The sequence below is a fragment of the Myotis nattereri genome (assembly GCF_964212035.1).
Source record: "Myotis nattereri genome assembly, chromosome: 18".
Classification (NCBI taxonomy): Eukaryota; Metazoa; Chordata; class Mammalia; order Chiroptera; family Vespertilionidae; genus Myotis; species Myotis nattereri.
Window position 1 is genome coordinate 34,548,961 of NC_138093.1, and position 24,713 is coordinate 34,573,673.

The window sequence follows — 24,713 nt, forward strand, 5'->3', positions numbered from 1 at the left end:
TCTCAAGGGAGAAAGGAAACAGCAGGTCAGGGGAACTGTCACCTGGGCCGCAATCTATTTTCGAAGACAACCCAGAGCAAGAGGGGGCCAGTAGAGGGAAGAGCCCCAAACTGGCTCCCCCCTCCTATGGCCCTTCAGATTTGGGGAAGGGGGTTGATTTACTGCATAAGTGGATCTTCTCCAGCCACAAGGGGCCCCATTCTCCATTCTTAACTCCCACTAGAGCGGATCAGAGCATCAGTGGAAGTAAGAAAGTAGGCAGACACTACATACAAAACTCAGTCACTGGGCATCTAGTCCCTCTTGATCCTCAGCATGCCCTGAAGACACAGCTGAAGGCACCACCCTCCTGGGGATCTGCCCCCAGTTTCTTACCAGTTGTGAGGCCTTGGGCAGAATGATACTCACTTCACAGGATTGGGTTGTCATGGAGACAAGGGGAAATGTTAGGGCAGGAGGAGAACCTGTGGCTATTCTGATTTCACTCTAAATGACACTCCGCATGGACCTGGTGCTCATGACCTACCACCAGTCCTCCTGACTCCAAAATCAGAGAGGAAAACCTTGGAGGGACAACTATTTATGAATTTAGAGATACAAGTTAAGTAATGGGAGTGTAATTTTTTTTTTAAATGAATGAATGTTTCCCTTTGCTTCTTTCCACCTTCTTCCAACACTTTATAAATCCCACCACATCTTGAAGGCCCATTCAATGCTAGAAGCCTTCTTTAATGGAGAGGTAAGAACTTGCTAGAACCGCATGTCTGAGATCCAATCAAGGTTGATCTAACTGAAGACAGATGAACTCAGAAGCCTGGAACAGCTAGCCCTCCCACGTAGCTGGAGCCTACCTCTATCCCATCCCACCCTCCTTTTCCCTATAGTATTAAAGAAGTGGTAAGTGACTTTATAGATTTTGGCTTGAGAGATGCAAATTACCAGGATGGAGAAATACTTGGGTGACTTCTAGTCCTGTCAGATTGCCCCTTGCTCACTGAGAACACAGCACAATAGAAGGACAACAGCCCTAGCTGGTTTGGCTCAGTGGATAAAGCGTGGGCATGTGGACTGAAGGGTCCCAGGTTCTAGGTCAAGGGCATATGCCTGGTTGCGGGCTCGATCCCCAGTGAGGGCGTGCAGGAGGCAGCCAACCAATGATTCTCTGTCATCATTGATATCTCTCTCTCTCTCTCTCTCTCTCTCTCTCTCTCTCTCTCTATATATATATATATATATATATATATATATATATATATATAGACAACAGGTGACCCTAATCAGGACCAAGCGCCACTCAGAAGCAAGAGCAGTTCCAGGGTCCCTCAAAGTTTCCAGGCAACGCCCCCAGCAGCCTCCACCGGTGTCCTCTAGTCCAGCGGTCGCCAGCCGGTGGTCCGCGGCCACTGGTGGTCAGTGAGGTCCGAAAGGTTGGCGGGGGTGGGCGGGGCCCCATTGACACCTTTCCGAGCAGCGCGGAGGAGAGGAGGCGGGGCCGGAGGCCTGGGCGACCAATGAGCACGGCCCCGGTCACACAAAGCCGGCGAGCGAGCCAATGGACGCGGTGGGGTGTGGCCAGGGCGTCGGGCTCCGAGCATTTATAACAACTTGGAATGCGGTGCCTGGACGCGCGCTCCGAGGCGGCTGTGGGCTCCCGTGCGGGGTGCGGGACGTGTGCCCTAGATCTACCCCCGCAGCCGGCCCCCACTCCGCCCTCTCCCAGCTCCTGCTCGTCATGGAGTCGCTGGCTCTCCCTCGGCGGCCCGGCCCGGCTCCTCCGGCGGCCGCCGCCCTGGCCGCCGGGCTCCAGTCGCCCAAGCCGGTGATGAAGAGGCAGGCGGTGAAGCGGCACCACCACAAGCACAACCTGCGGCACCGCTACGAGTTCCTGGAGACGCTGGGCAAGGGCACCTACGGCAAAGTGAAGAAGGCGCGGGAGGGCTCGGGGCGCCTGGTGAGTGCGGCTCCCTCTCGCGGCGCCGGCCGGCGGGCGGCTCGGGCTGGGCCGGGGGCTCGCGCCGTGCTCCGGGGAGAGGCCCCCTCCACGCCGACCTCACCAAGCTGAGATCGCGGGGCTGGGGGCGGTGGGGGTGTGTATTGCAGATGTGTCTGTCCCTGGTTGCACGGACAATGGTCGTGGACCTGAGAACCCCAACAACACCGGGCAGCGTGTGATGATGGCCAGTGAGTGAGGCGGACAGCTGGTGCAGGGTGCCTAGAAGTCTAATAGCGTCCTTAGAGATGAGAGCTCTCCCTATAGAAGGTGGAACTTGAGTTGGATTTTGCTTGGCACAGGCTCCCAATAGAGTGGAATGGGGAGAGGAAGTAGAAGGCACCTGATCCTAGCAGGGGGTTAGTACCGGTAAATGTGTGTGTTTGAATGAATGAGTGAGGCCTCCAGTTCTCAACTCAGTTCTGCGAGTCTGGCAGCCCAGCACACTGCGGAGGTCTGCACAGGGGTGGGGTGAGGGTAGGTTCGACCCCGAAGTCCTTTCTAAATCTAAGAGTGAGCCGAAGTTTCCGTATGATGAGGTTTTTTAAAAAAATATATTTTTATTGATTTTAGAGAAATGAGAGGGAGAGAGGGATAGAAACATCAAGGATGAAAGAGAATCATTGATAGGCTACCTCTTGTACACCCCCTGCTAGGGATCGAAACCAAAACCCGGGCATGTGCCCTGACTGGGATCCAACTCTGACCTCCTGGTTCATAGGTCATCACTCAACCACTAAGCAACAGCAGCAATATGATGAGTTTTTTATTCTGAGAAATGTGAAACCAGGCTCTGGTGCAAGGTCCAGGGTGCCCCAAGATACCTTTGTGTCCAAGGCCTTTTCAGGAAGGTGTCCTGTTAATTTGGTGTGTGTGTGTGTGTGTGTGTGTGTGTGTGTGTACATGTTGTAGTAATAGTAGTCATCTGTGGGACCTTGAGCAATTAATTTATCTCTGTACTCTCAGTTTCCCCTTCTGCAAATACGGAGAAACCTCAGCCTCCCTCACAAGCTGCTCTGAGGATTAAATGAGAAGCAAGTGCGAGTGTAAATTGTTCTGACATGAAGAAACCACAGTGAGAACTGATGCTTATATCTGAAAGAGTGGCAGGCTTGCCGAACGTTAGTGAACAGTGGTTTTCAAACTGGAGTTTAATATGCATAGGAGTCAATGGGGATTGAAATCCTTATTCTCTGGTTCCACACCCACAGGGTTTTATCCTGAAGGTCTTGGATGGGACCAAATAATCTGTATTTTAGCAAGCCTTTTAGGTCAGGTGCTCTAGGGATTGTTTTGCCAAATCCAGTTGGGTGCTGGTTATGAGAGGTGTGGAAGCACAGGGGTGTGTGTGTGTGTGTGTGTGTGTGTGTGTGTGTGTGTGTAGCCATGGTTTGCCCTATCGGCTATGGCTGCAGTCGCCTCCCCAGATTGTTTGCTTTAGCAGCCAGTAGCTGGTTTGAAATTCAAGAAGTCATTTCATTGGTGAAGGAGAGTGGATGCTGGCAAAAGGGGATGGATTTGTGGCCCCGTCGATAGGACCGGGTATGTTTTTTCTGCTAATGCCTGGCATGGTCCCCTGCTGCCTGCTGCCAGGTTACAGCTATTGGGCAATCATGTACTTCCTGACTTTCCTTTTCTTTCTCTTTCTATAAAGTGTGAGGGCCTGGTGAGGCTCCAGGCTTCAGGCTCCTGGGCCCAGGCTTTGTCAGGGGCTTAGCTGGGAAATAGCTGATTGTGGGGGGCAGGTTGGGTTGGGAGGTCTGGAGGGCCCCAAAACTGGGAAACTGAAATTTAAGTTTATAGATCCCATCAGGCTTTTGACCTAGGTCACCGCATATACTAGTAGGAGAGAGAGGGAGGAAGGCGGGAGGTGGGGTGTGGAGCAATAGAGAGATCTTATTGATTCTGGAATGAGATAAACCCGCTTTCAGTTTTCAAATTGCAGTGTCTGTAGGCAGGGAGTCCAGCTCTTGTTATATCAGAGCACTGACTCCAGAAGGTACTCCCCGCCCCATGCAGGGAGCTGAGATCTGTAGGAATGGGACCTGTTCTGAACCTCCCCGGTCCATAGACGTCCTGTGCTTCTGCTGGGCACTTGCTCAGGGTCTCTTCTCCTTGTGGAGCAGCTGCCTGCTGTGCTAATGGTTCCTCAGTTCTGGAGAGGAGTCCCCCCCCCCCCATTCCTGCCTCTTCACTGTCCCCCCTGAAGAGAGACCAACCTCAGGATCTTCAATGGGAGAGAGAGACGTGGGAGCCGCCCAAGATACCCCCTCAAAATGAACTGAGATTATTGGTAGAGGCTAAATTCGGAGGAAGACCTGCTGGGTGACTCGCATCCCACTTTTCTCTCCACTTTTCCAGACCTTTTCCCATCCCCAGCCTGCCTAGATGAGCTTGTCAGGGGCTGGATGGGACTGTCCGGAGGGAGGGGCAGGTGGGCAGGATTAATGGCTACTCCAGGAGGGCATCAAAGGAAAAACAAATATTTGCTCTGGATCTTCTAGTCTCCAAGTACATTCCTGGTGTCCCGATGACATTTCCTCCTGTGACCCTCCCAGCCCCCTCACTCCCCCTCCCCCTAAAGAGAAAAACACCCGCTGGTAGGGTTGACCAGAGCCTTTGGGATGATCTGCATGGAAGTCTTAACCTCCAAGGGCTTCCATGAGGAACATGAGGGGGGTCCAAATGGCTAATGATCTGGGGCAGAGGTGCTTCCGTCTGACATATTAAATGGCTTGTTGGGATTTGAATATGACTGAGATGGTCCTGTTCCTTCACTGGCAGATGGGGAAACTGAGGCCCAGAGAGGAGAGGAGACCTGTTCAGTGGCTGGTTAGTGGCATGCCTGCGACATAGGCCCCTGATCTGACCACCCCAAGTCCTGGGTCACCTCTACTGAGTCTTGGTCTGAGAGTCGGCCTTCAGTTGGGCCCGGCCTGTCTCAGCGTGTTTTGTCATTCCAACAGTCGTCTCCAGTCACCTTCGCAGAGCTTCAGGCAGTTGGAGGATCACTGAGAACCGACTCCCACACACACACACACACTCTGCCTAGGAAGGATCCTGGTTGTGGGTGAACTACACTACATTCCTGGTTTTTACCTTGTCAGGAAGGCTGCTTAACTCAGAGTCAGACTGCAAAGGCTCAGAATCCTGCCTCTATTGCTCACCAGTTCTGTGACCTCTCTGTACCTCAGTTTCCTCATCTGTAAAGTGGGGTGATAGTAACTCCTACTGCATGGTCTTCTCACAGGCTTAAATAAGATAATATATTGTCAAGTGCTGAGCACAGTAGCTGATTCAGTGTCATCCCAGCGAGGCTGCTTTGACTAGACCCTCCCCGCTCCGGGAGGCATCCATCCTGGGTCTGTCTGCCCTGGGCAAGAGACTGGGCCGTGCTCAGCTTCTTTAAGCCTACCCACTTTGCTCTCTGCTTTGTTCAAAGTCCTAGTCTCTCCTTCAGCCCCTACTCCAGAGAAGGGCTCCCACCTGGCCAGCTGCCCTCCCAGTGCCTCCTGCACCTGCCTGCTCAGCAGCAGGGAGGAGGCTCCGGCTGCGGGCGACTCTTGTCCTTGGGCTCTGGCCAAACCACACAAGAGAGCTGGGCAGGGAAGTGCCTTGCCCAGCAACCTGGCAGCGTGGGCAGGAGGGTGGCAAGGAGGGGTGGGCACAGCATGTGGTTTAGGGGAAGCAGCTCAGACTCCCCTCATTCCTGGAGCCCATTCCTCTCCCTGGCTGGTTCTCTGGCAGGCTTGGTGGGGTGGTGAGCACCCACACTCTAGGCTCATCCCCACTCTGCCCGGCCCAGGCCAGCCCAGCTCAGCCTCTCCTCCATTATCTAAGTGGGTCATCCTCCATCTCCTTGCCCCACCTCCCAGATGGCAGCTGCTTCATGAAAGGTCAGAGAGGAGCCAAGGACCTTGAGATGCCCAGGTTGCACCCTCTTTCCTGGGACCTGGGACCAGGACCTTTAGGTCTTGTTTTTCTAAGACCTTTCTGCCATCCTCTCCTGAGTCCAGATCATTCCTGATCTGAGTTGGGGGGTGGGTAGGGACAGTGTTTAACCAATTGAGCCCCAGCACCCATCTCCCCAGTGTTTGTATAAGTGGGATGGGGGTGGCGGGTGGTAGTGTACAGCTTGGCCCAGGGCAGGGTGTGGGGCATTCCCTGCTCCAGGGGCGGGAGGTAGGGAGCTGGAGGCAGGGAGCTGGAGGCAGAGCAGGGCACCTGCAAGGGTCTTTTGTCTTTTGAGATGGCAGCTTCGCCAGGGAACACCTCTCCCTCTTGGATCCTGACTCTGCCTTGATGTAGATCAGGGAAGCTTCGAAGAGTCGGTGCACCTCTTCTGCAGTGTTTGCCATTTGCGACATGGGGTAGGGAATTAGCCCTGCAGGGCCACTGGAGCGAGAAAATCCCTGGGCTGGTACCAGTAGGAGCTGGGCTCCGGCAGGTTAACAGAGACATAGCATAGGGCCTCGGAACAAGCTCTTTATAACAATCCTGGGCCCGCACCTTCCTGGCATAGTAGCGAGTGACCCATTTCTGAAGACACTCAGCAGACAATGCTGGCGTTTGGAGGGGAGCTTAGAGATCCTGGTGTGCAAATTTGTGAATGGCCCCTTTCTTTCTGGCCTTTGCTCAGACATTTCTCTCTGCCTGGGATGCCCCTGCTGCCCCTCCCCAGCCTACCCTCCTTGGCTGGGCAAACCCCACTCATCTATCAAGATCTGAAACCCTTTCTCCCTGCTCCTCCGGGCAGAGGAAGCTCTCTCCAGCGCTCCTGGAGCCCCTGGCAGGCAGGGCCCTCCCTTTTCACACCCATCACACTCGACTGGAGTGATTTGCATTGCCAGTCCTACCGCTGGACTGAAGATCTTGGTAGAGGGACTGTCCAGTTTTTGTCTAAATCCCCAACTCCTAACATAGCACCAGGCACATAGTAGGTGTTCAGCAAGTGTTTGGAGAATAAATTACCTTTCATTTTCCAGATGAGGACAATCAAACCAGCCAGACCAGTTGACCAGATTATTTAAGTGACTCGTCTTGAGTTGCAGAGTTCAGCAGTGGCAATGAAAGATTGCCACTCTTGACACCCACTCCACAGACCTAGTGTTCTCATGTCCATTAATATAATTGTTGTGTCTGGGTTCCCTGTTCCCTCTGAGTAGAGTGGCCGCATACTGTATTATCTAAACCTGGGTACTTTGGAGAAGAAGGGGACCCTATGAGTAATATTACTGGGACGAACCAGGATTGTCTCCAGGCATGTGATCTCTCTACCTCTGGGTGATCCATTCAGCTCCGGTCAGTCTGTTTTTATTCTAGTCAGCAGTTCTCAACCTCTGGGTCGCGACCCCTTTGGGGGTCGAACGACCCTTTCACAGGGGTTGCCTAAGACCATCGGAAAACACATGTATAATTACATGTTGTTTTTGTGATTAATCACTATGCTTTAATTATGTTCAATTTGTAACAATGAAATTGGGGGTCACCACAACATGAGGAACTGTATTAAAGGGTTGCGGCATTAGAAAGGTTGAGAACCACTGTTCTAGAGAATGGTTGTTCAACTACCTTGCAGATGGAGAACAAAGGTCCCTCCGAATTAGCGCTTGTATCAGAGGTTGCCTCTCCACGCATGCCCAAGAAGAAAGGCAGAAAATCTTATCTGGCACTGGCCCCATCAGTCAGGGACCAGCCCGATGACGTCCCCAATATATCTAGGTTGCGATTCGTGTTCACCAGTAAACAATTGTTGAGTACTTTTAATTGCGGAGCTGTGTCTAGGCCTGAGCTTTGGATGCATCTAATTTACTTTGCGAGGCTAGCCAGCAGGTAGCTGAGGGCCCTTCTCATGGGATAGGTTGAGGAGCAGTGGCCCAGCCCCACCAGGGCACTGACACCTTGCTCTTCTGGTCTGTCACCTGCTTAGGGACTGGTGGAGGCCTGCTCACATTACTTGTTTCTTTCCTGGGAAGTGCCAGCCACACTGTGCTCTCCTAAGCCCTAATGTAGATGATTGGGGTCCTTGGCCTCCCCCCTGAGGCCAGAGCATAAGCTTACAGGAGGATGGGACTGTCCATGGAGGTTAACAATTCTGATGTAGAATCATAGGCTTCCAAATTTGAGAGAAATGGATCTCAAGGTTTGACTTATACCCTCTATCTATCCACCAGAGTGCTGTTTCTAGCACGGCTCAGACCCCTTTATTCAAGGCGGGGGGCGGTGAGGACACCTCCTTTCTTTTAGGTCTTGTCTTTTTGAGACCTCTGCCTCCTAAGCCTAGGGTCGTTTCTCTCATTGTTGTATTTGTTTGTGTGTACACAACCGTACATCCAAGATGTGCGTAGCCTTTGCATATGTGTGCATCTGAAGCTCTCAAATAGTTCTGTCTCATTATCAAGGTATGTGATTCATGTATGATGTTTTACTATCTGTTAATAGGTCTTTATAGCCCTTTATCTGAAGAGTACATAGTACTTTATTCATTGTCTGATTATTAAAATGCAGACATTTAGAGAGAAAAGAATTAGTCCATAAAATCGTGTCTTCCAGGAGAGGAGAGGGGTCTGGGGAGAGTGGTGTGCAGGAGCCGCGCTCCAGGCTGAAACCTCAGAGCTGATGGAGGATTCCAGCCCCTTTGTCCCCATCCCCACCCCCTGTCCAATTCTAAACCAGGGATTTTGCAGCACAGCTCGCGGGGGTGGTTTGGAGCAGAAGGGGTGGGGGCGTGCAGCGAGCACCTGCAGCTGCAGCGTGGGCCTCCAGAGCATCTTGGCGGGAGGCTCCATGGTGACAGACCCTCCCGCTGCCATTGTCCTCCTTGTCCTGCTCAGGGACGCAGAGAGCTGGGCCTCGCTCTTTCACGGAGGCAGCTCCCGGGGAGGAGGGCGCGCCGATGGCCCGTTGCCGGGGTGACGGCCCTGGGCACTGTCCGCAGCTCCTCTTACGGGATTACGCTGGGCTGTTCCGCATTCTTGTCGCTGTCCCTGTGAGCAGGAAGCCATTGTCTGCCTCCCGAGCCTGTGAAAGGGGGGATTAGAGGCCCCTCCCTTCCAGCAGTGGTTTCCTTTTCTGTCTCCTTTTGAACCTCGAGGGGAGGCCAACCCTCCTGGGAAACTGAATGAGGAGCTGTTTACCTCAGTCTGTGCCTTGAGTTTCTCATAACTTGCTGTGTCCCGTGAAGGGGAAGTCTTGTGTTTACCATTTGTATGTCCCTGCACCAGCCTTGACAGGAAGTGGCCAGCCCTGTGACACCCCGCCCCTGCCCAGCACCCGATGCCAGCGAGGAAAGCCTCTCAGGCCGTGGCATTTGGTGACATTTGCGTGGCTCATCTCACAGTCAAAGCGGGAAAGCACCGCACAGGTCCGTTCGGCCTGTTTGTTTCACTGAAAAGAAAACGGTGGCTCGGAGAAGGGGTGGGACTGCCCATGGGGACAGGGACAGAGGCTGGAGGACGACCCCGGTCTCCTGGCTCCCCAGGCCGTGTCTTCTGCGCACACACACACACACACACACACTGCACAGCTGTGTTTCTCCCCTTTCTGTCACCTTGGCCTGCGTGGGATGGAGGCAGAGACCCCTCAGCCTCCAGAGCTCTGCCGAAAGGGCATCTGGCAGCTCTTTCTTCATTCTCCCTCGCCGCCCTCCACCCTTGCTGACCTGCCACGAAAACCATCTGGAGCATTCGTCCTTTTATGGTATGTTCACCTTTACAGACAAGATAGCAAAGCCCGGAGGACGCGGTTGCTGGGAGAGGGACATTCCTTCCCTGGACCGAAGAGACCTGTGTGGGGTTTTTTGTTTCCATAAATTTTTTGTGGTAAAATATAGATAACATAAAATTTACCATTTTAAGCATTTCAGTGTCCAATTCAGTGGCATGCAGTACAGTTACAATGTTGTGCAACCATCACCACCATGCATTCCTCACATCGTTTTATCACTCTGGACAGAAACCCTCTGTACCCACTAAACCCTCACTGCTCATCCCACCACCGGTCCCTTCCCCTGGTCACCTCTGTTCTGCTTCCTGGCCTATGCATTTTCTGATTCCGGTCACCTCATACAGATAGGCTCGTACAGCATTTGGCCTTGTACGTCTGGCTCACTTCACTTAATATAATGCTGTCCAGGTCCATCCCAGTCGGTGCCAGTTAGTGACAGTATGACTTGGAGGGGTCACTTGCCCCTCTGGGTACCAGTCTCCTTGCCTGTAAATGGGGATGAAGATACTTTCTGTGCCTACCTCCCAGGGCCGTGGGGAGGGCCGGTTAATTTATTAGCACAACAAATGGTTGCGCAGTGCCTGCTGTGTGCCCGGCACTATGCTTGGCATCCGGGATCCAGTGGTGAGCAAATCCTTGTCCTCATGGTGTAGTAGGGTAAATTTGCTATGTGCGTAAATCACAAAGCATCAGCCTTCCGAATGGTTGTTACCTTCCTTGCTTGTCACTGGTCCTTACTCCTTCCTGCTGCATGGACCACACCTAGAGAAGGTGCTCTTCAGCCTCTCTGCCATCTTCCCCAGTGGAGGTCGGAGTGGCATCCCTGGGTGCATCCTGTGGCCTTGGCCGTAGCAGCAGCAGCAGCAGGTAAACCACAGTCAGGACTTGGAGAGTGTCCTCCGGGACACTGTTAGCTGCCAGACCTTTCCCTTCATTCTCCAACATTCTCTGTTCCCAGGTGGCCATCAAGTTGATCCGGAAAGACAAAATCAAAGATGAGCAAGATCTGATGCACATTCGGCGAGAGATTGAGATCATGTCGTCACTCAACCACCCCCACATCATTGCCATCCACGAAGGTACAGAGGCAGGGCATTTGAACCTGCGAGTGAGTGTGTGTGTGTGTGTGTGTGTGTGTGTGTGTGTGTGTGTGTAGGAGCAGTCAGAACAGATGATACAAAGAGAGAAAAGAGACACAGGCTTTGGAGTTGGGCAAAAGCTGGATTTGAAATGCAGCGGTGTGGCTTGGGCAACTATTCAATTTAGTTTCAGGGTGGGCCCCAGTTCCTCATTTGTAAAACGGGATAATCCCACCTACGTCACGGGGTAGTTGCAAAGGCCAAATAAAATGTCACCGTGTGCTCAGCTCATGGGAGGAACTCTGTGTACTGTAGGCTTTTTGTGGTTATTGTTAGGGTATCTGTACTTGAATGCTGCCTCCCCAACCCAGTGAGAGCCTCCACGATACGGGGGAGGCTGAAACGTAGGGGCCTGCACCTGTCTCGGGTGCATGGGTGCTAAGAGCCAGCCTCCGCGGGCTTGCCCTGTGCTCGGAGTCATTCCCGCCACGGGGCTGGCTCCCACCTCTCCTTATCATCTTTCCCAGCCTCCTCTCGCTCTGACAACCGTGGTGGCTTTCCACTCCAGCTGCCCTGTTCCCTGTGACCCAGACAACAAAGTAAGCAAGGGGGGGGGGGGACGAGGGAAAGAGGGGGAACACCTTCCCACACACATCTGTCTGCTTCCAGACTTTACATAATATCACTTAGATGGGACCAAGGGATAGCAGCCGAGGGAGGGAGACGGTGGCTTTCCCTCTATCTGAATATTCCTGGTGGGAAATAGGAGAGAAGTCTTCTCTCTTGGGTTATATCATAGGAAGGCTAAGGGCAGAGCCACTCACATGGCCCTGTGGCCTGAGCCTGTCCCACAGGAGCCCAGGCAAGTAGCTGAGAAAGCCAATTGTGTCTCTGTGTATTCCCCCAGGGAAGAGTGGGCATGGCGGAGTATTGGTTAAGCCCGGCTGAGCTTGGTGATTGCTGTGTGTGTGTGTGTGTGTGTGTGTGTGTGTGTACACATATGGGTGCATGTCCCACACCCATATCGCCAGCCAGGTCTGGGCACTGAGCTTTGAAGCTCAGGATGTGGCTTCCCCTTCACCTTCCAGTTCTGCAGATGTAGGGCCACCATAGTTACTGTGTGTGTGGCAGGGCTCTCCCCATCCATCCCCATCCTGCCACAGCCTGCAGGAGGTATGAACTGGGTGGTGGGGGGACTGACCTAGCTGCTGTCCAGAATGTGCTGGCTCTTGACCCCCAATTTCATGGCACAAAGGCTGCAGAGAGATGGGGGAGAGGCTCAGCTAGACACATCCCAGGAGGCTGGGCCACCACCCATCAGGGCCACTCACTCATGTTCCCCTGGGAAAAAGCTCAGTCCTCCCGGCCATGTATCCAAGTACCTGGGAGCTGGGACTCCTCCTGGGAGAAGCCACCTCTCTCAGCTCCTTCTCACCTGCTAGACAGCAGCAGCCCGGGGCTGGCCCAGCAAGCCTAACTCCTAGGACCTGTTTGACACAAAGATGCAATGTCAGGGCCATGCGTGTTCTGACATAATCCAGCTGAAGGGCCAGTTTGGTGACCTACTCATTCCCTACCTTTCCAGGGGGCTCGAGCCAGGACAAGTCCTCAGGGGGCAAGAGGGGCCCTCCTACACGTGTTGATGAGCCAGATGGGGCAGGCTGACTGCCAGGAGCCCAGCCAGTCAATTAAGGCCCTAGAAGTACTCTGGGTGGGAAGTCAAAGGTGTTGGGGGAGATGAATACTCAGCTCTCCATTGTACTTTATTGTGTACAAAGCACTTACATATACTTCTGTCCCTTTTCTGATCCTCAAGGCAGGCATTGTGTGGGCATTATTATACATATTACATCTAGGAGGACACGGCTAGTGCATCTAACAGTAGGTGGCATGTATTGAGGGCTTGTTCATGTCAGCCCCTCCGCCAGCTTGCTCAGCCAGCCCCCGGCCGTCACCGGCTTTTATCTAGCTCTCACCGCAGCCCTCAGCGGTTGCCATTATCATCCCCCTCTTCAAATGAGGAAGCTGAGGCACACCGGTTGAATAGCTTGCCAAGGTCACCCAGCTAGTAAGTGATGGGGCCAGGATTCAGACCCCAAACCGACATTCTTACTGATGGGTCTAGAAGAGCTTTGCCCCACATCCCAAAGCAAAAAGCACCGAATTCTGAATCCGACAGCCTTTCCATTCTCATCCAGCGATGGTTCTGCCCTTTGGGAACTTGCAAGGTGGTTTCAAGAACCCACAAAAGCCAGAACTTCCAAGGAGAGGGCGGGTGAGCCAGTTTCCTTGGCCCTAACGAGCTGCAACTGAAGATGTGGAGAGCTTCAGAGGCCCTTCTGCTCTTCCTTGCCACCCTCCTGCCCCATCACAGACATCCCTGGAGGAAGGTCCTGGAGGGAGGTGTCTGGTCCAGGGCCAGGAAGAGGCCGGTGACCCCCAGGGGGAGCAGTGTGCTCAGGAGGGTCCTGATGCCCCATCTTGTTCTGCCCAGTGTTTGAGAACAGCAGCAAGATAGTGATTGTCATGGAGTACGCCAGCCGGGGCGACCTGTATGACTACATCAGTGAGCGGCAGCGGCTCAGCGAGCGCGAGGCCCGTCACTTCTTCCGGCAGATCGTCTCCGCTGTGCACTATTGCCACCAGGTGGGTCCTTACCCCCCCCAGCCCTGCTCCGAGGGATGGTCCCTGGGCTCCGGGGCTGCTTTGGGCCAGAGAGATTCCAGACTGACCCAGGATCACCCAGGGAGACGATGCAGAGGCAAGACTCAATTCTGAGCTCTCGGCCTAAGGGACGCGAGGCTTTGAGTCCCTTGGCCAGAGGTGGAAGGGCCTGTGATAACCATGGGTATTCCCAGCCTACTTGTGCCCCCTCCCCCCCCCCCCCCCAACACAAACACACACACACCGCCTTGTGTTTGCCTCACTTTCCAGACCAGGCCCTCATGCACTGCCCTCCCTGCTGACCTCCCCCTGAACCCCCTCCTCCCTCTTTCAGAATGGGGTTGTCCACCGGGATCTCAAGCTGGAGAACATCCTCCTCGATGCCAATGGCAACATCAAGGTGAGCCCACTTCTTGTTTCCGGCAGCTCCCACTCCTCCCCAGCCTTTCTGCACGGTCCTCACCAAGTATCCCCGTGCCCTTAGGGGGTTCCTGGAGGAGTCGAACAAGGTCCGACTTACATGTTCGTTTTATGGATGGGAAACCGAGGCCTCACAATACGGGGTGACTTGCACAAGGTTCTGTGGCTAACGAGAGGCTGAGCCTGGGCTAGAACCAGGGCCTTCTGACTCCCCAACCAGTGCTCTCGACATCACAAGACCGACAGGAGTCTAGGTCTAGGGGCAGTTTTTGGTCACTTGGGAGGGGCAGGGAGCAGACCATGGCCTTAGTTCTTCCTGCTGTCATGCATGCGCGCACATGCGCACACACATGCCCACTTTAATCTGCTGCAGTTAGGTAGCCCTATGGCACTTTTCCCCAAAGGCCAGGCCTTCCGGCGCCAGCTTCCTGCAGCGTCTGGTTCCCTGAGTCTAAGCAGTTTAATTTAGGAATGAGAAGGGCACACTGATGAGATAAAACTCAGACCACAGCGCTGGACGGGGCAGATGTCAGGCCGGCCCCTGCATGTACCTGGGAGGGCACTGACTCTGCACTCAGCCTTCCTCAGAATCTTCCTGAGCTCAGGACATAGTCCCTTCTCCAGTAGCTCATGACCTGTGCTTTGAGGTGCCCTGGCGCTGACTTCATTCCCCTTCCCAGCCAATTCCCGGAGCAGGTGGAGCTTGCTTTGATGTGTGGGATGGGGGAGGGGAGCAGAGCCAATAAACCCTGCACTGGCACCAACTTTCTATCTGCACCAATCACCTGCCTCATATGGGCTTCACTGGAAACTGCTCGATAAGAGGCCAATAAAACCATAAATGAAGGAGCCAGAGTTTCATAAACAGGCCCTCTCCACCCTAGACACACATGGCCCTCTGCTGGGGGTGAAGGGGTCAGGAGCAGAAGGGCTCTGACCTCAGCCTCTGTCTGAGAGGGTGGGTGGGGAAAGGTCTTTCTGGGAAATGAGAGGTGGACTTGGGGCCTCTCAAAGCCTCAGTACCCGATGGCTCAGGGAGTCCTGTGAGAAGGTTCCCTCTCCTGGGCTATCACTCCGACCGTGATCTTTGTTCTGCCCTCACCGTTGCTTCTCAGCCATACTGGGCTGACCCCATGATCCGGGAATTGGCTGGGAAGGGGGAATGAAGTCAGCGCCAGGGCACCTCAAAGCACAGGTCATGAGCTACTGGAGAAGGGACTATGTCCCGAGCTCAAGAAAATTCTGAGGAAATCTGAGTGCAGAGTCAGTGCCCTCCCAGGTACATGCAGGGGCCGGCCTGACATCTGCTCCTGCCCAGGTGTGGACATAAACAAGCCCTTTGCTAGGAAGGGCCGCCCAGCCTTGCGTGCGTACTCAGAGCTGGGGTGGCATGCTGCTGAGGGCCGGACCCTGGCATGAGCTGTTGAGTCTCCCCCTCCATCTGGTCAACCTTCCCACTGAGACCCATTCATGGGTCACACCTGTGCTAGGAGCTGCAGGAGGGATGGAGACAGAGGAGGTCAGCACGGGGAGCATTGATGTGGCAACATGAGGAGACAGAACCGCTAGGCAGCGGCTACAGCAGGCCGTTGGAAACTGTAGGGCTTCGTGGGGGAAGATCTCAGGGCAATGGAGGGCTTCCCAGGGGAGGTAGGCTTGCTGGATCCGGAGGATGCATAAGCCTGGGGGGTGGAATACAGCATGAGCAGAGGAGCCTGGGAACAGGGAGGGCCCTGAAACCCTCCCACACCTCTACCGAAGTGCTCATTGACACAGCTTCCGCGAGCTCTTTCTTCCAGGGCCTGAGCTGGGTTGACAGTGCCCAGTGTGGGGTGGGAGTCATGGGCAGCCTTTCCTTCTGCTGGGGCCTGGGTTTCCCCAGCGTCTGGGAGAGGCATGAAAGCGACAGACCAGCCCAGGCCTTGGCGTGACCCTGCGTGTTTGTCCCACCCTGCAGATTGCTGACTTTGGCCTCTCCAACCTCTACCACCAAGGCAAGTTCCTGCAGACATTCTGCGGGAGCCCCCTCTACGCCTCGCCCGAGATCGTCAACGGGAAGCCCTACACGGGCCCAGAGGTGGGTGTCCACCCTCCACCACCAGCCTCCTCCGCCATTTCCTGTGACTTTAGCTCCTCAGAACATAAAATTCAACATTGTCTGTTCACACACACCCCCTCCCCCAAAGTAGTGACTTGCCAGGTCTCTAGCCAGCAGTGGCCAAACTGGAACGAGAACTTAAATCTCGACCCTCAGTCTAGTTCTGTGCTGCTCACCTTCCTGGTTTCCATCACCTTTCCCAGCACCCAGACAGCCACCCCTTCCTGTCCCGGAAGGATGGCCTCGCCACTGCTCTCGTGTTTGTGGCTGCCCCTGCCAAGGAGAGGTGATTGACAGAACCTCTCCCCTGAGCCTCAGTGCCTCCTGCAGCGTCACTCCTTTGCCCCTGGATACTAGAGGGAGGTGGCCCTCAGATGCACTGGCCTCTCTCTGGTGTGCAGGGGGGGCTGGAGGCCCTCCAGCATCCTTGCTCATCTCCCCTCTCCCCCTTCTCTCAGGTGGACAGTTGGTCCCTGGGTGTTCTCCTGTACATCCTGGTGCATGGCACCATGCCCTTTGACGGGCAGGACCATAAGACACTGGTGAAACAGATCAGCAACGGGGCCTACCGGGAGCCACCTAAACCCTCAGGTGAGTGGGAGGTATGGGTGTTCGCATCCAGGCCCTGGTGTCCTGAGCTAATTCCTGAGGCGGGAGTTAAACAGTGGCAGCAGAGTGAGGAGGACACCCCAATGCAGATGAGAGGACCCTCCACCACCTCCTGCTGTTACCTCTCTGCCTCCAGTGTCTGTGACCTTCCTGCCCTGATGGACATGCTTTGTTGTATTTGGGGAGGCTTCCTAAGGTCTAACCGAGATCCCTTTTGCTATAGTTGTCTCGCTTTCCACTGCTTTTGCCCTCATCCTTTGAAATCGTTTTGTCCTTTCTACCTACATTGTAGGAACCTTGGTTTACCCTTCAACACAGTCCGCCTCCTCGGAGGGTAGCATCTCTGGGGAGAACTAGGATACATACTCACATACAACAAGGCTACTGAAGGGGCCCAAGCCCTGAGGGGCGTGGCATGAGAAAGGAAATTGGCAGAGTCCACCCAGGGGAGCCAGAGGCTGGGAGGTGGCCGGGCTGGGGCGTGTGTGTGTGGAGCCCTCAGTGGGAGTAAACGTAACTTACCGAGGAGTGAGTGGTGTCTTAGCACAGATGGGGGTAAGCCAGTGAGAGGGGATGGTGGGTGCCCGTTCTCATGGCTGCCAATCTGAAGCCCCTTGTCTTTGTCTTCCAGACGCCTGTGGCCTGATCCGGTGGCTGTTAATGGTGAACCCCGCCCTCCGGGCCAGCCTGGAGGATGTAACCAACCACTGGTGGGTCAACTGGGGCTATGCCACCCGTGTGGGGCAGCAGGAGGCTCTGCACGAGAGAGGGCACCCTGGCAGTGACTCTGGCCGGGTGTCGGTGGCCGACTGGCTCCGGCGGTCCTCCCGCCCCCTCCTGGAGAACCGGGCCAAGGTGTGCAGCTTCTTCAAGCAGCACGCGCCGGGAGCGGGCAGCGTGGCCCCCAGCCTGGAGCGCCAGCATTCGCTCAAGAAGTCCCGCAAAGAGAACGACATGGCCCAGTCTCTCCAGGGGGACCCCGCTGACGACACCGCCCCTCGCCCCAGCAAGGGCAACCTCAAACTCCCGAAGGGCATTCTCAAGAAGAAGGTCGCTGCCTCCTCGGAGTGTCGGGCGGAGGACTCTGAGCTCAGCCCGTCCCCCACGGGCCCAGAGCAGGCTGCCCCCCTGCTCCCCAAGAAGGGCATCCTCAAGAAGTCCCGGCAGCGGGAATCCGGGTACTACTCCTCCCCTGAACCCAGCGATTCCGGGGAGCTCTTGGATGCAGGGGACGTGTTCACGAGCAGGGACTCCGTGGAGCAGAAGCCGCCCCAGGCCCCGGGGATGCTCCACCATCGCAAGGGCATCCTCAAACACAACGGCAAGTTCTCCCGCACCGCCACCCCCGCCACCTTCGGCTCCCTGAATGAACTGGCCTCACCTCGCCCTCCGCCCAGGGCCAGCCGCCCCTCGGGAGCTGTGAGTGAGGACAGCATCCTGTCCTCCGAGTCCTTTGACCAGCTGGACCTGCCCGAGCGGCTCCCCGAGCCCCTGCTGCGGGGCTGTGTGTCTGTGGACAACCTCATGGGGCTGGAGGAGCCCCCCTCTGAGGGCCCAGGAAGCAGGGGCCTGAGGCGCTGGAGGCAAGACCCCCTGGGGGAAAGCTGCTTTTCCCTGAGGGACTGCCAGGAGGTGACGGAGGTCTACCGACAGGCCCTGGGCATCTGCTCAAAGCTCAGCTGAGGGAGGGGGGGCATTGCCCCAGCAGACAGGCTCTAAGATGCACCTGGCAACACCCTGAGGGGAGACGCCTTCTCCCCGGCCTCCTAGGCCCAGCATTCCAGCCCAGAAGGCTGAGATGGTTGGCAGTTTAGTCCTGGGGCGGACCGGATATGAGGAAAATGGGCACGTGAAAGGCATTGAGGGCTCAGTGTCCTCAGCCCTGTGGAGCCAAGAAGCTAGTGGAGGGGAAACGGGTAGAGAAGTAGAGGGAAGGCCCGTGGCCAAGTCCAGGTTCTCTGTCCCGTGTCTGCAGCCCCATGGAGAGAGCACTCTTTTCAGTACCCATGCCCTTAAGTGCTGTGCGTGGTGCCTTCGCCACGGTAGGGATGGAAACTCTCCACATCCGCGTCCCCACCTCCATCCCCACCCGGCACTGAAACTGGAATATGGAAACTGCTCATGTGCCTGGGACATCCCCGGACAGTCTCCTGCAGGGTGCCCATCCTTACTTCTCCAGCAGTAAGAGAGCACACAACCTGTTTTTTCCTCAAAGGCTCTCTCCCCTTTCCTGTCCTCCAAGCCTGGCCCAGGCCTCCTGGAGTCGCTGCTATGAATCTGAAAGACTTGAAAAGGCTCAGGCTGCTACTGGACTTCATCTCAAGGGGCCCAGATGCCTCAGGACCCCACCGTGAACCTCAAAGGCTCTGTGACCTTCTCCGGCCTCTAAGCTGCTCTATTTATGTTTTCAAGCTCTGTGTTTTATGTTCTTAAAAAAGTGAATTTTGCTGTTTTTCTATACTGTGAATACTGTGTTCTGGAAAGTCCACTATACATGTAACTTTTGTGTACAGAGAAGTGTTTTTGCAGTGATTCCCTACTGATCATGGGGAAGGGGGCCCTTTAAGAAATCCACGTGTTCCGTTGCATGTCCAGAGGAGGCCTCCTCTGGCTCCCTCATCCACGCCCTGATTCCGTCTACCTGATGGTCCCTCTTCCCTTCTCTGTGGCCAGGAAAAGAACCACTCCATTAAAAACCAGAACGGCGACTGGAAACAGTCTCTGTTGTTCTGTTTGAGGTGGGGCGCAGATCTTTGAGCCTTTACACACTCCTGCTAAGACATAGAGAAGCTGCTTAATAAAAACAAGCCAACATCAAACACCCAGCTGTAGCTCCCAAAAGCTCCTTGATACACCTGCATTCGTGTTCTGCCCTGTTCAACACGCAGGTGCGGGGCCCTGGGCTGAGGGTCCCAATTTGCTCTTCCTGTCGTTGGCGCTAAAGGGAGAACTGGGCTCGGCTGATTGTCCAGCCCTGCCCCCAGCCTTCTCTGCCTCTTCTTCCACCCCTCCCCCACCCGGTTCTGTCCCCTGCTGCTTGAAGACACCCCCACTGCCTTTATTCTCTCTCCAAAGAAATCCCCTTGGCTCGGTGTTGGGCGGGCTCTCCACTCTGCCCCCACCGCCTGGCCCCTAGTGAAATAAAGAATGCTTGGAATGCCCCCCCTTGAAGGCTGTCCTTCAACCCCCAGCAGAGCATTCCCAGCCCGCTCTGCTCCTTTGAGAAACTCCAGGGTTCCATGAGGACTGGGATGAAAGGGAGAATAAGGACAAAGTGCAGGCAAGCAGCCCGAAGGCTCTTGCTTCAAGCAGGCTCCCTCCCTATGCCCTACTCCCTACCCCCAACGCATCCCAGTCCCAGCCAGCTGCAGCTCCCTTTCCACAGCACACCTGCTCTTCTGGGGTGGAGCCTAGGGATCTTCCCTCCCCTTCTCTGCTGGGTTTGGGGAATAAATGAGGTGTCCAGGCAAGTATGGGGCAAGATGCTAGAGCAAACAAGAAATTGCTCAAACTACAACTGGAGTATTTCAGTCGATATCTTCAAAGTCCTACTGAGGACTGGAGCTCTGGGCTATAAACTCCGGTGAACACCGGGAAAATATAAGGGAGGGTTTTTTCACTCAAGAAGCATAGAGTTCAGCTGCAGAGTTGGCTGTCTCCTTTATTCATTCAGCTTAGGAATCAGCCCTATTCTCTACCAAGCTCTGTGGAGACAAAGGTTATGGCTGTATCTCCGGTGCAATGCGTAAGATCTTAGCCTCAAGGAGACTGCAGATTGGACAGCAAGGTGGCACGTCTGGTCAAGATGGTGGTGTAAGTAAATATGACATTTACCTCCTCCCACAACCACATCAAAATTACAACTAAACTACAGAACAACCATCTTTCAGAACTGCCTGAAATCTGGCTGATTCCAAATCTGACAACTAGGGAATTAAAGAAGAAACCACACTGAGACTGGGTAGGAGGGTGGAGAACAGAACGGGCTGGTCCCACCCCCATGTGTGATGGATAAAAATTAAGGAGTGAGGGGTCCCAGCCCCACATCAGCGCCCCCCAGCCCAGGTTCCAGTACCAGGAAGAGAAGTCCCCATCACTTCTGACTATAAAACCCAGCAGGGATTGTAACTGAGTGAGACGGAGGACATCTGGAGTCCCAGGCAGTTTCTCTTAAAGGGCCTACACACAGACTTATTCAGACTCACTCCCTCTGAGCTCCAGCACCAGGGCAGCAACTCAAAAGGCACCAGTAACATATAGGAGGGAACTCAATTGTCTGGCATCAGGGGGGAGCTGGAGGGGAGCATCTTTCTGCTGACAAAAGTGCTGGCAGAAGCCATTGTTCCTTTCTAGAGACCCCCCCCCCCCCCGCCTCCAGTACCCCCTTAGAGCCAGCAGGTGGGCACCATATTTGAGTCTCCATCAACCTGGATCACACTGTTCACTCTGCCCTGGTGATTCCCAGAGAACCTGCCCCACCCAACTTGGGTGCCCACCAGTGGCTTTTCAATACAAATGGCCTGTCTTGGCTCATGCTTCAGACTTTCCTAAAATCTCTCAAACAAGCAGCATCTGGCCTCAATGTTCCCTATACCTCTCACTAAGTGGCCCCAGGCCTGACACTAGCAGCAGCCGGACTTGGTTCACAGCCTTGAGCCTCACCTGGGCACCTCTAAGGGGGCCTCAGTCAGAACACAGGCAGCAGCTAACCTTGGCTTGCACATTCCAGGAGGCCCAAAAGCTAGTGCACCTGGTGGGCAGCTTCGGAGCATCACCCAATCATCTCCACAAGTGACACACTCAAGAGGCAGACTCAGCAGGCACTAGAGCACTGCTCAAGTAAATCCAGCTCTGTGCTCTGTGGAGTGACCCCTGCACAGTTGATTCTTTTTGGAGGTTGGTGGTCAGTAGTCACAGCCAGTCTTTGCAGCTGATTGGCCTGCAGCTAAATCCCTCCCCCTAACGTGCCAACATTAATCAAAACTCAACTACAATAGGAGGGTTTACACAGCTCACATGGGGTGGGGGGAGGGATATACCTGGAGTGCCCAGGGAGGCTGCACACTGGACCCTACAAGACACCTATTACATTAAACCACTTTACTAAGTCTGGGAGACATTGCAGCTCTACCTAATACCTAGAAACAAAAACAGGGAGGCAGCTAAAATGAGGAGAAAAGAAACATGTCCCAGATGAAAGAACAGAACAAAACTCCAGAAAAAGAGCTAAACAAAATGAAGATAGCAATCTACTAGATGCAGAGTTCAAAACACTGATTATAAGGATGCTCAATGAACTTAGTGAGAACTTCAACAGCATAGAAAAGGACATGGAAACCATAAACAAGAACCAGTCAGAAATGAAGGATACATGAACTGAAATAGAGAATAATTTACAGGGAATCAACATTAGAGTAGATGAAGCCAAGAATGAAATCAGCAATTTGGAATGTAAGGAAGCAAAAACTACCCAAAAAGAAAAAAGAACCCCCGCCACCACCAAAAAATAATGAGGACAGTGTAAGGAGCCTCTGGGACAACTTCAAGTATACCAGCATTTGCATCATGGGGGTGCTGGAAGAAGAGAGAGGGAGCAAGAAACTAAAAACCTGTTTGAAAAAATAATGACAGAAAACTCCCCTAACCTGGTGAAGGAAATAGACATACAAGTCCAGGAAGCACAGAGAGTCCAAGATGTACCCAAAGAGGCCCACACCAAGATACATCGTAATTAAAATGCAAAAGTTTAAAGACAAAGAGCGAATCTTGAAAGCAGCAAAACCAGTTAATTACCTACAGGGGAGCTCCCATTAGACTGTCAGTTGATTTCTCAACATTCCCTGGGTTGTGGGCTCAATCCCCAGTGTGGGGAGTGCAGCAGGCAGCTGATCAATGATTCTCTCTCATCATTGATGTTTCTATCTCTCTCCCCCTCTCCCTTCCTCTCTGAAATCAATAAAAATGTATTTTAAAAAATAATATTCTAATAACTATGTATAGTATCAGATGAGTATGAAATTTATCAGCATAATCACTTAGTAAGTTGTATAATGTCTAATCACTGTAGTGCACACCTGAATCTAATATAATATTAATAGAGGCCCAGTGCACAAAATTCGTGCATGGGTAGGGTCCCTAGGCCAGGCCGGTGATCAGGGCCGATCAGGACCTTCTGCTGCCAGCTGAGGCCTTCCTTCATTCCACACCATTCCCTGGTGGTCAGCACACATCATAGTGAGTGATCGAACTCCCAGTCTCCTGATTGAATTCCCAAGGGGACACTTTGCATATTAACCTTTTATATATATAGATATGTCACCTGTAATTGAAAAATAAGAATGATTTTTAAAAATAAGTAAAATTCAACAGAGAAATTGTGAGTTCAGAGAATGTGGAAGGGGACTTTGAATGATGGGAAAAAGAACTGAAACTTAGGAGATAATAATAGGGCTTATAGCCCAGCTGGCATGGCTCAGTGGTTGAGCATTGACCTATGAACCAGGAGGACACGGTTCGATTCCAGGTCAGGGCACATACCCGGATTGCAGGCTTGCATGCAGGAGGCAGCCGATCAATGATTCTCTCTCACCATTGATGTTTCTATCTCTCTCCCACTCTCTTCCTCTCTGAAATCAACAAAAATGTATTTCAAAAAAATAATAGGGGCTACCAGTGCTTATGCATCAAGCCCTGGGTTGTGTTATTTCATTTTATACAATTGCTGGGGTCCAACCCCAGCAGGTCCAGGGGTCCCTAAAGGTGTGGACGGTGACAGCGTTCAGTTGATCAGCAGCCTAGCCAGGATCTCTAGCCAAGTTCTGGTTAGGATCTCCAGCCAGGTTCTGTGTCCATGTTCTCTTGCTAGGTTCTCCAGCCAGGTTCTCCAGGTTCTCCAGCCAGGTTCAGTCACCAGGTTCTAGTCAGGTTCTCTTGCCATGTTCTATCCAGGTTCTGTAGCCAGGTTCTGTCCAGGATTTTTTGCCATGTTCTCTCGCTAGGTTCTGTCTCTAGGTTCTGAGTCTAGGTTCTGTGTCCAGTTGTCTTGTTACATCTATAATTATACCAGTTGATTCCAATCCTATCAATCTCTATTCCAAAGGTTAGGGCGTTTCTTATCTCCATTCTAGGGAGTAAAGATTATGTAGCTTAAGCATGATTGTTCGTAGTTAGTGATTAATTACCCACTTGGCACTTAGTTAAGGGGTTTTATTCCCTCCCTAACTTCAGGGGAAAATCCCTACCTGGGGAAACAACCTTTCTCAGAGAGGTGACCTTGGTTAAAACACATAGTGCCAAGAAGGTGAGCAAACATATTAAGAACAGTATGCCATATATGCCAGGTCCCTTGAAACAGCAAGGATGGACCGGCTCCCGGCATACAATTTTCATCATTCTCGTGTGAAAGAAGAGGAAATTAAGACTCAAAAACATTAAATAACTTGCCTACTTAGCAAGTGGGAAAACCAGACCTCAAATCCAGGTCGTTGGGATGCCAAATCTTAGTGGGATGGGGTGGGGGTACATTTTATCTGGATTGGGTTGGAGAGTTGAGAGCAAGAATATAAGTGAATTGAACTATAAATATTTATTGAGCATTTATTACACGCCAGGCTCTTTCCCAGGCAGGAGATATATAGTAGTTCGTCCTACAAAAACGTCTTCCCCTTATCTCTACAAGCCCCAAAGGAAGCTGGGAAAGAAGAGGGTGAGTGGGAACAAGGAGAAGCTAAAGTGAGGGGAGGGACTGGCAGGAAGGGCAGCCACATAAAGGAAATGGGGGAGAAGGAGGCCATAGTCCCTGCTGCCTCATCCCATTAGCACTATCTCAGCAGGGGGGAAGCTGGCATTTCAGTGGAGAAGGAACTTAAAGATCCTGAGATAGCTGTCCTCCTAGTGACCTGTTTGCTTAACCCCTTCTAAACCAGGGGCTGGGAGGGCGCACCGGCAGAGGGGGTGATGTGGGGGAAGCCTGCCAGGGAAGGAGAGTGGGTGGATAGAGAATACCCATTACCCCAGCCCTGAAGAGACCTAGACTCGGGCTGTGGATCCCGCGCTGCACGGCCCTTCCCCTCACCTGCCACGAAGCTCCATACCAAAAGCATTCCAGAAGCAGGCTCCGAGAGATGAC

The 24,713-nt window shown here is 53.5% G+C and overlaps 1 protein-coding gene across 1 annotated transcript; it reads left to right on the top strand.

The window, feature by feature from the left end:
- Positions 1-1,588: 1,588 nt before the first annotated feature.
- On the top strand, positions 1,589-19,401 carry NUAK2 (NUAK family kinase 2). Its single transcript, XM_081113131.1, has 7 exons — positions 1,589-1,951; positions 10,674-10,794; positions 13,289-13,440; positions 13,793-13,858; positions 15,836-15,955; positions 16,435-16,567; positions 17,217-19,401. The coding sequence occupies exons 1-7, from the start codon at positions 1,733-1,735 to the stop codon at positions 18,266-18,268; spliced, it is 1,863 nt and encodes a 620-aa protein (XP_080969257.1). The 5' UTR covers positions 1,589-1,732; the 3' UTR covers positions 18,269-19,401.
- The last annotated feature ends 5,312 nt before the right edge of the window (positions 19,402-24,713 follow it).

Coding starts and splice junctions, on each gene's coding strand:
- NUAK2 (XM_081113131.1), top strand. CDS start 1,733: ATGGAGTCGCTGGCTCTCCCTCGGCGGCCCGGCCCGGCTCCTCCGGCG. Junction 1,952..10,673: donor GGGAGGGCTCGGGGCGCCTG/GTGAGTGCGGCT, acceptor CTCTGTTCCCAG/GTGGCCATCAAGTTGATCCG. Junction 13,441..13,792: donor CTGTGCACTATTGCCACCAG/GTGGGTCCTTAC, acceptor TCCCTCTTTCAG/AATGGGGTTGTCCACCGGGA.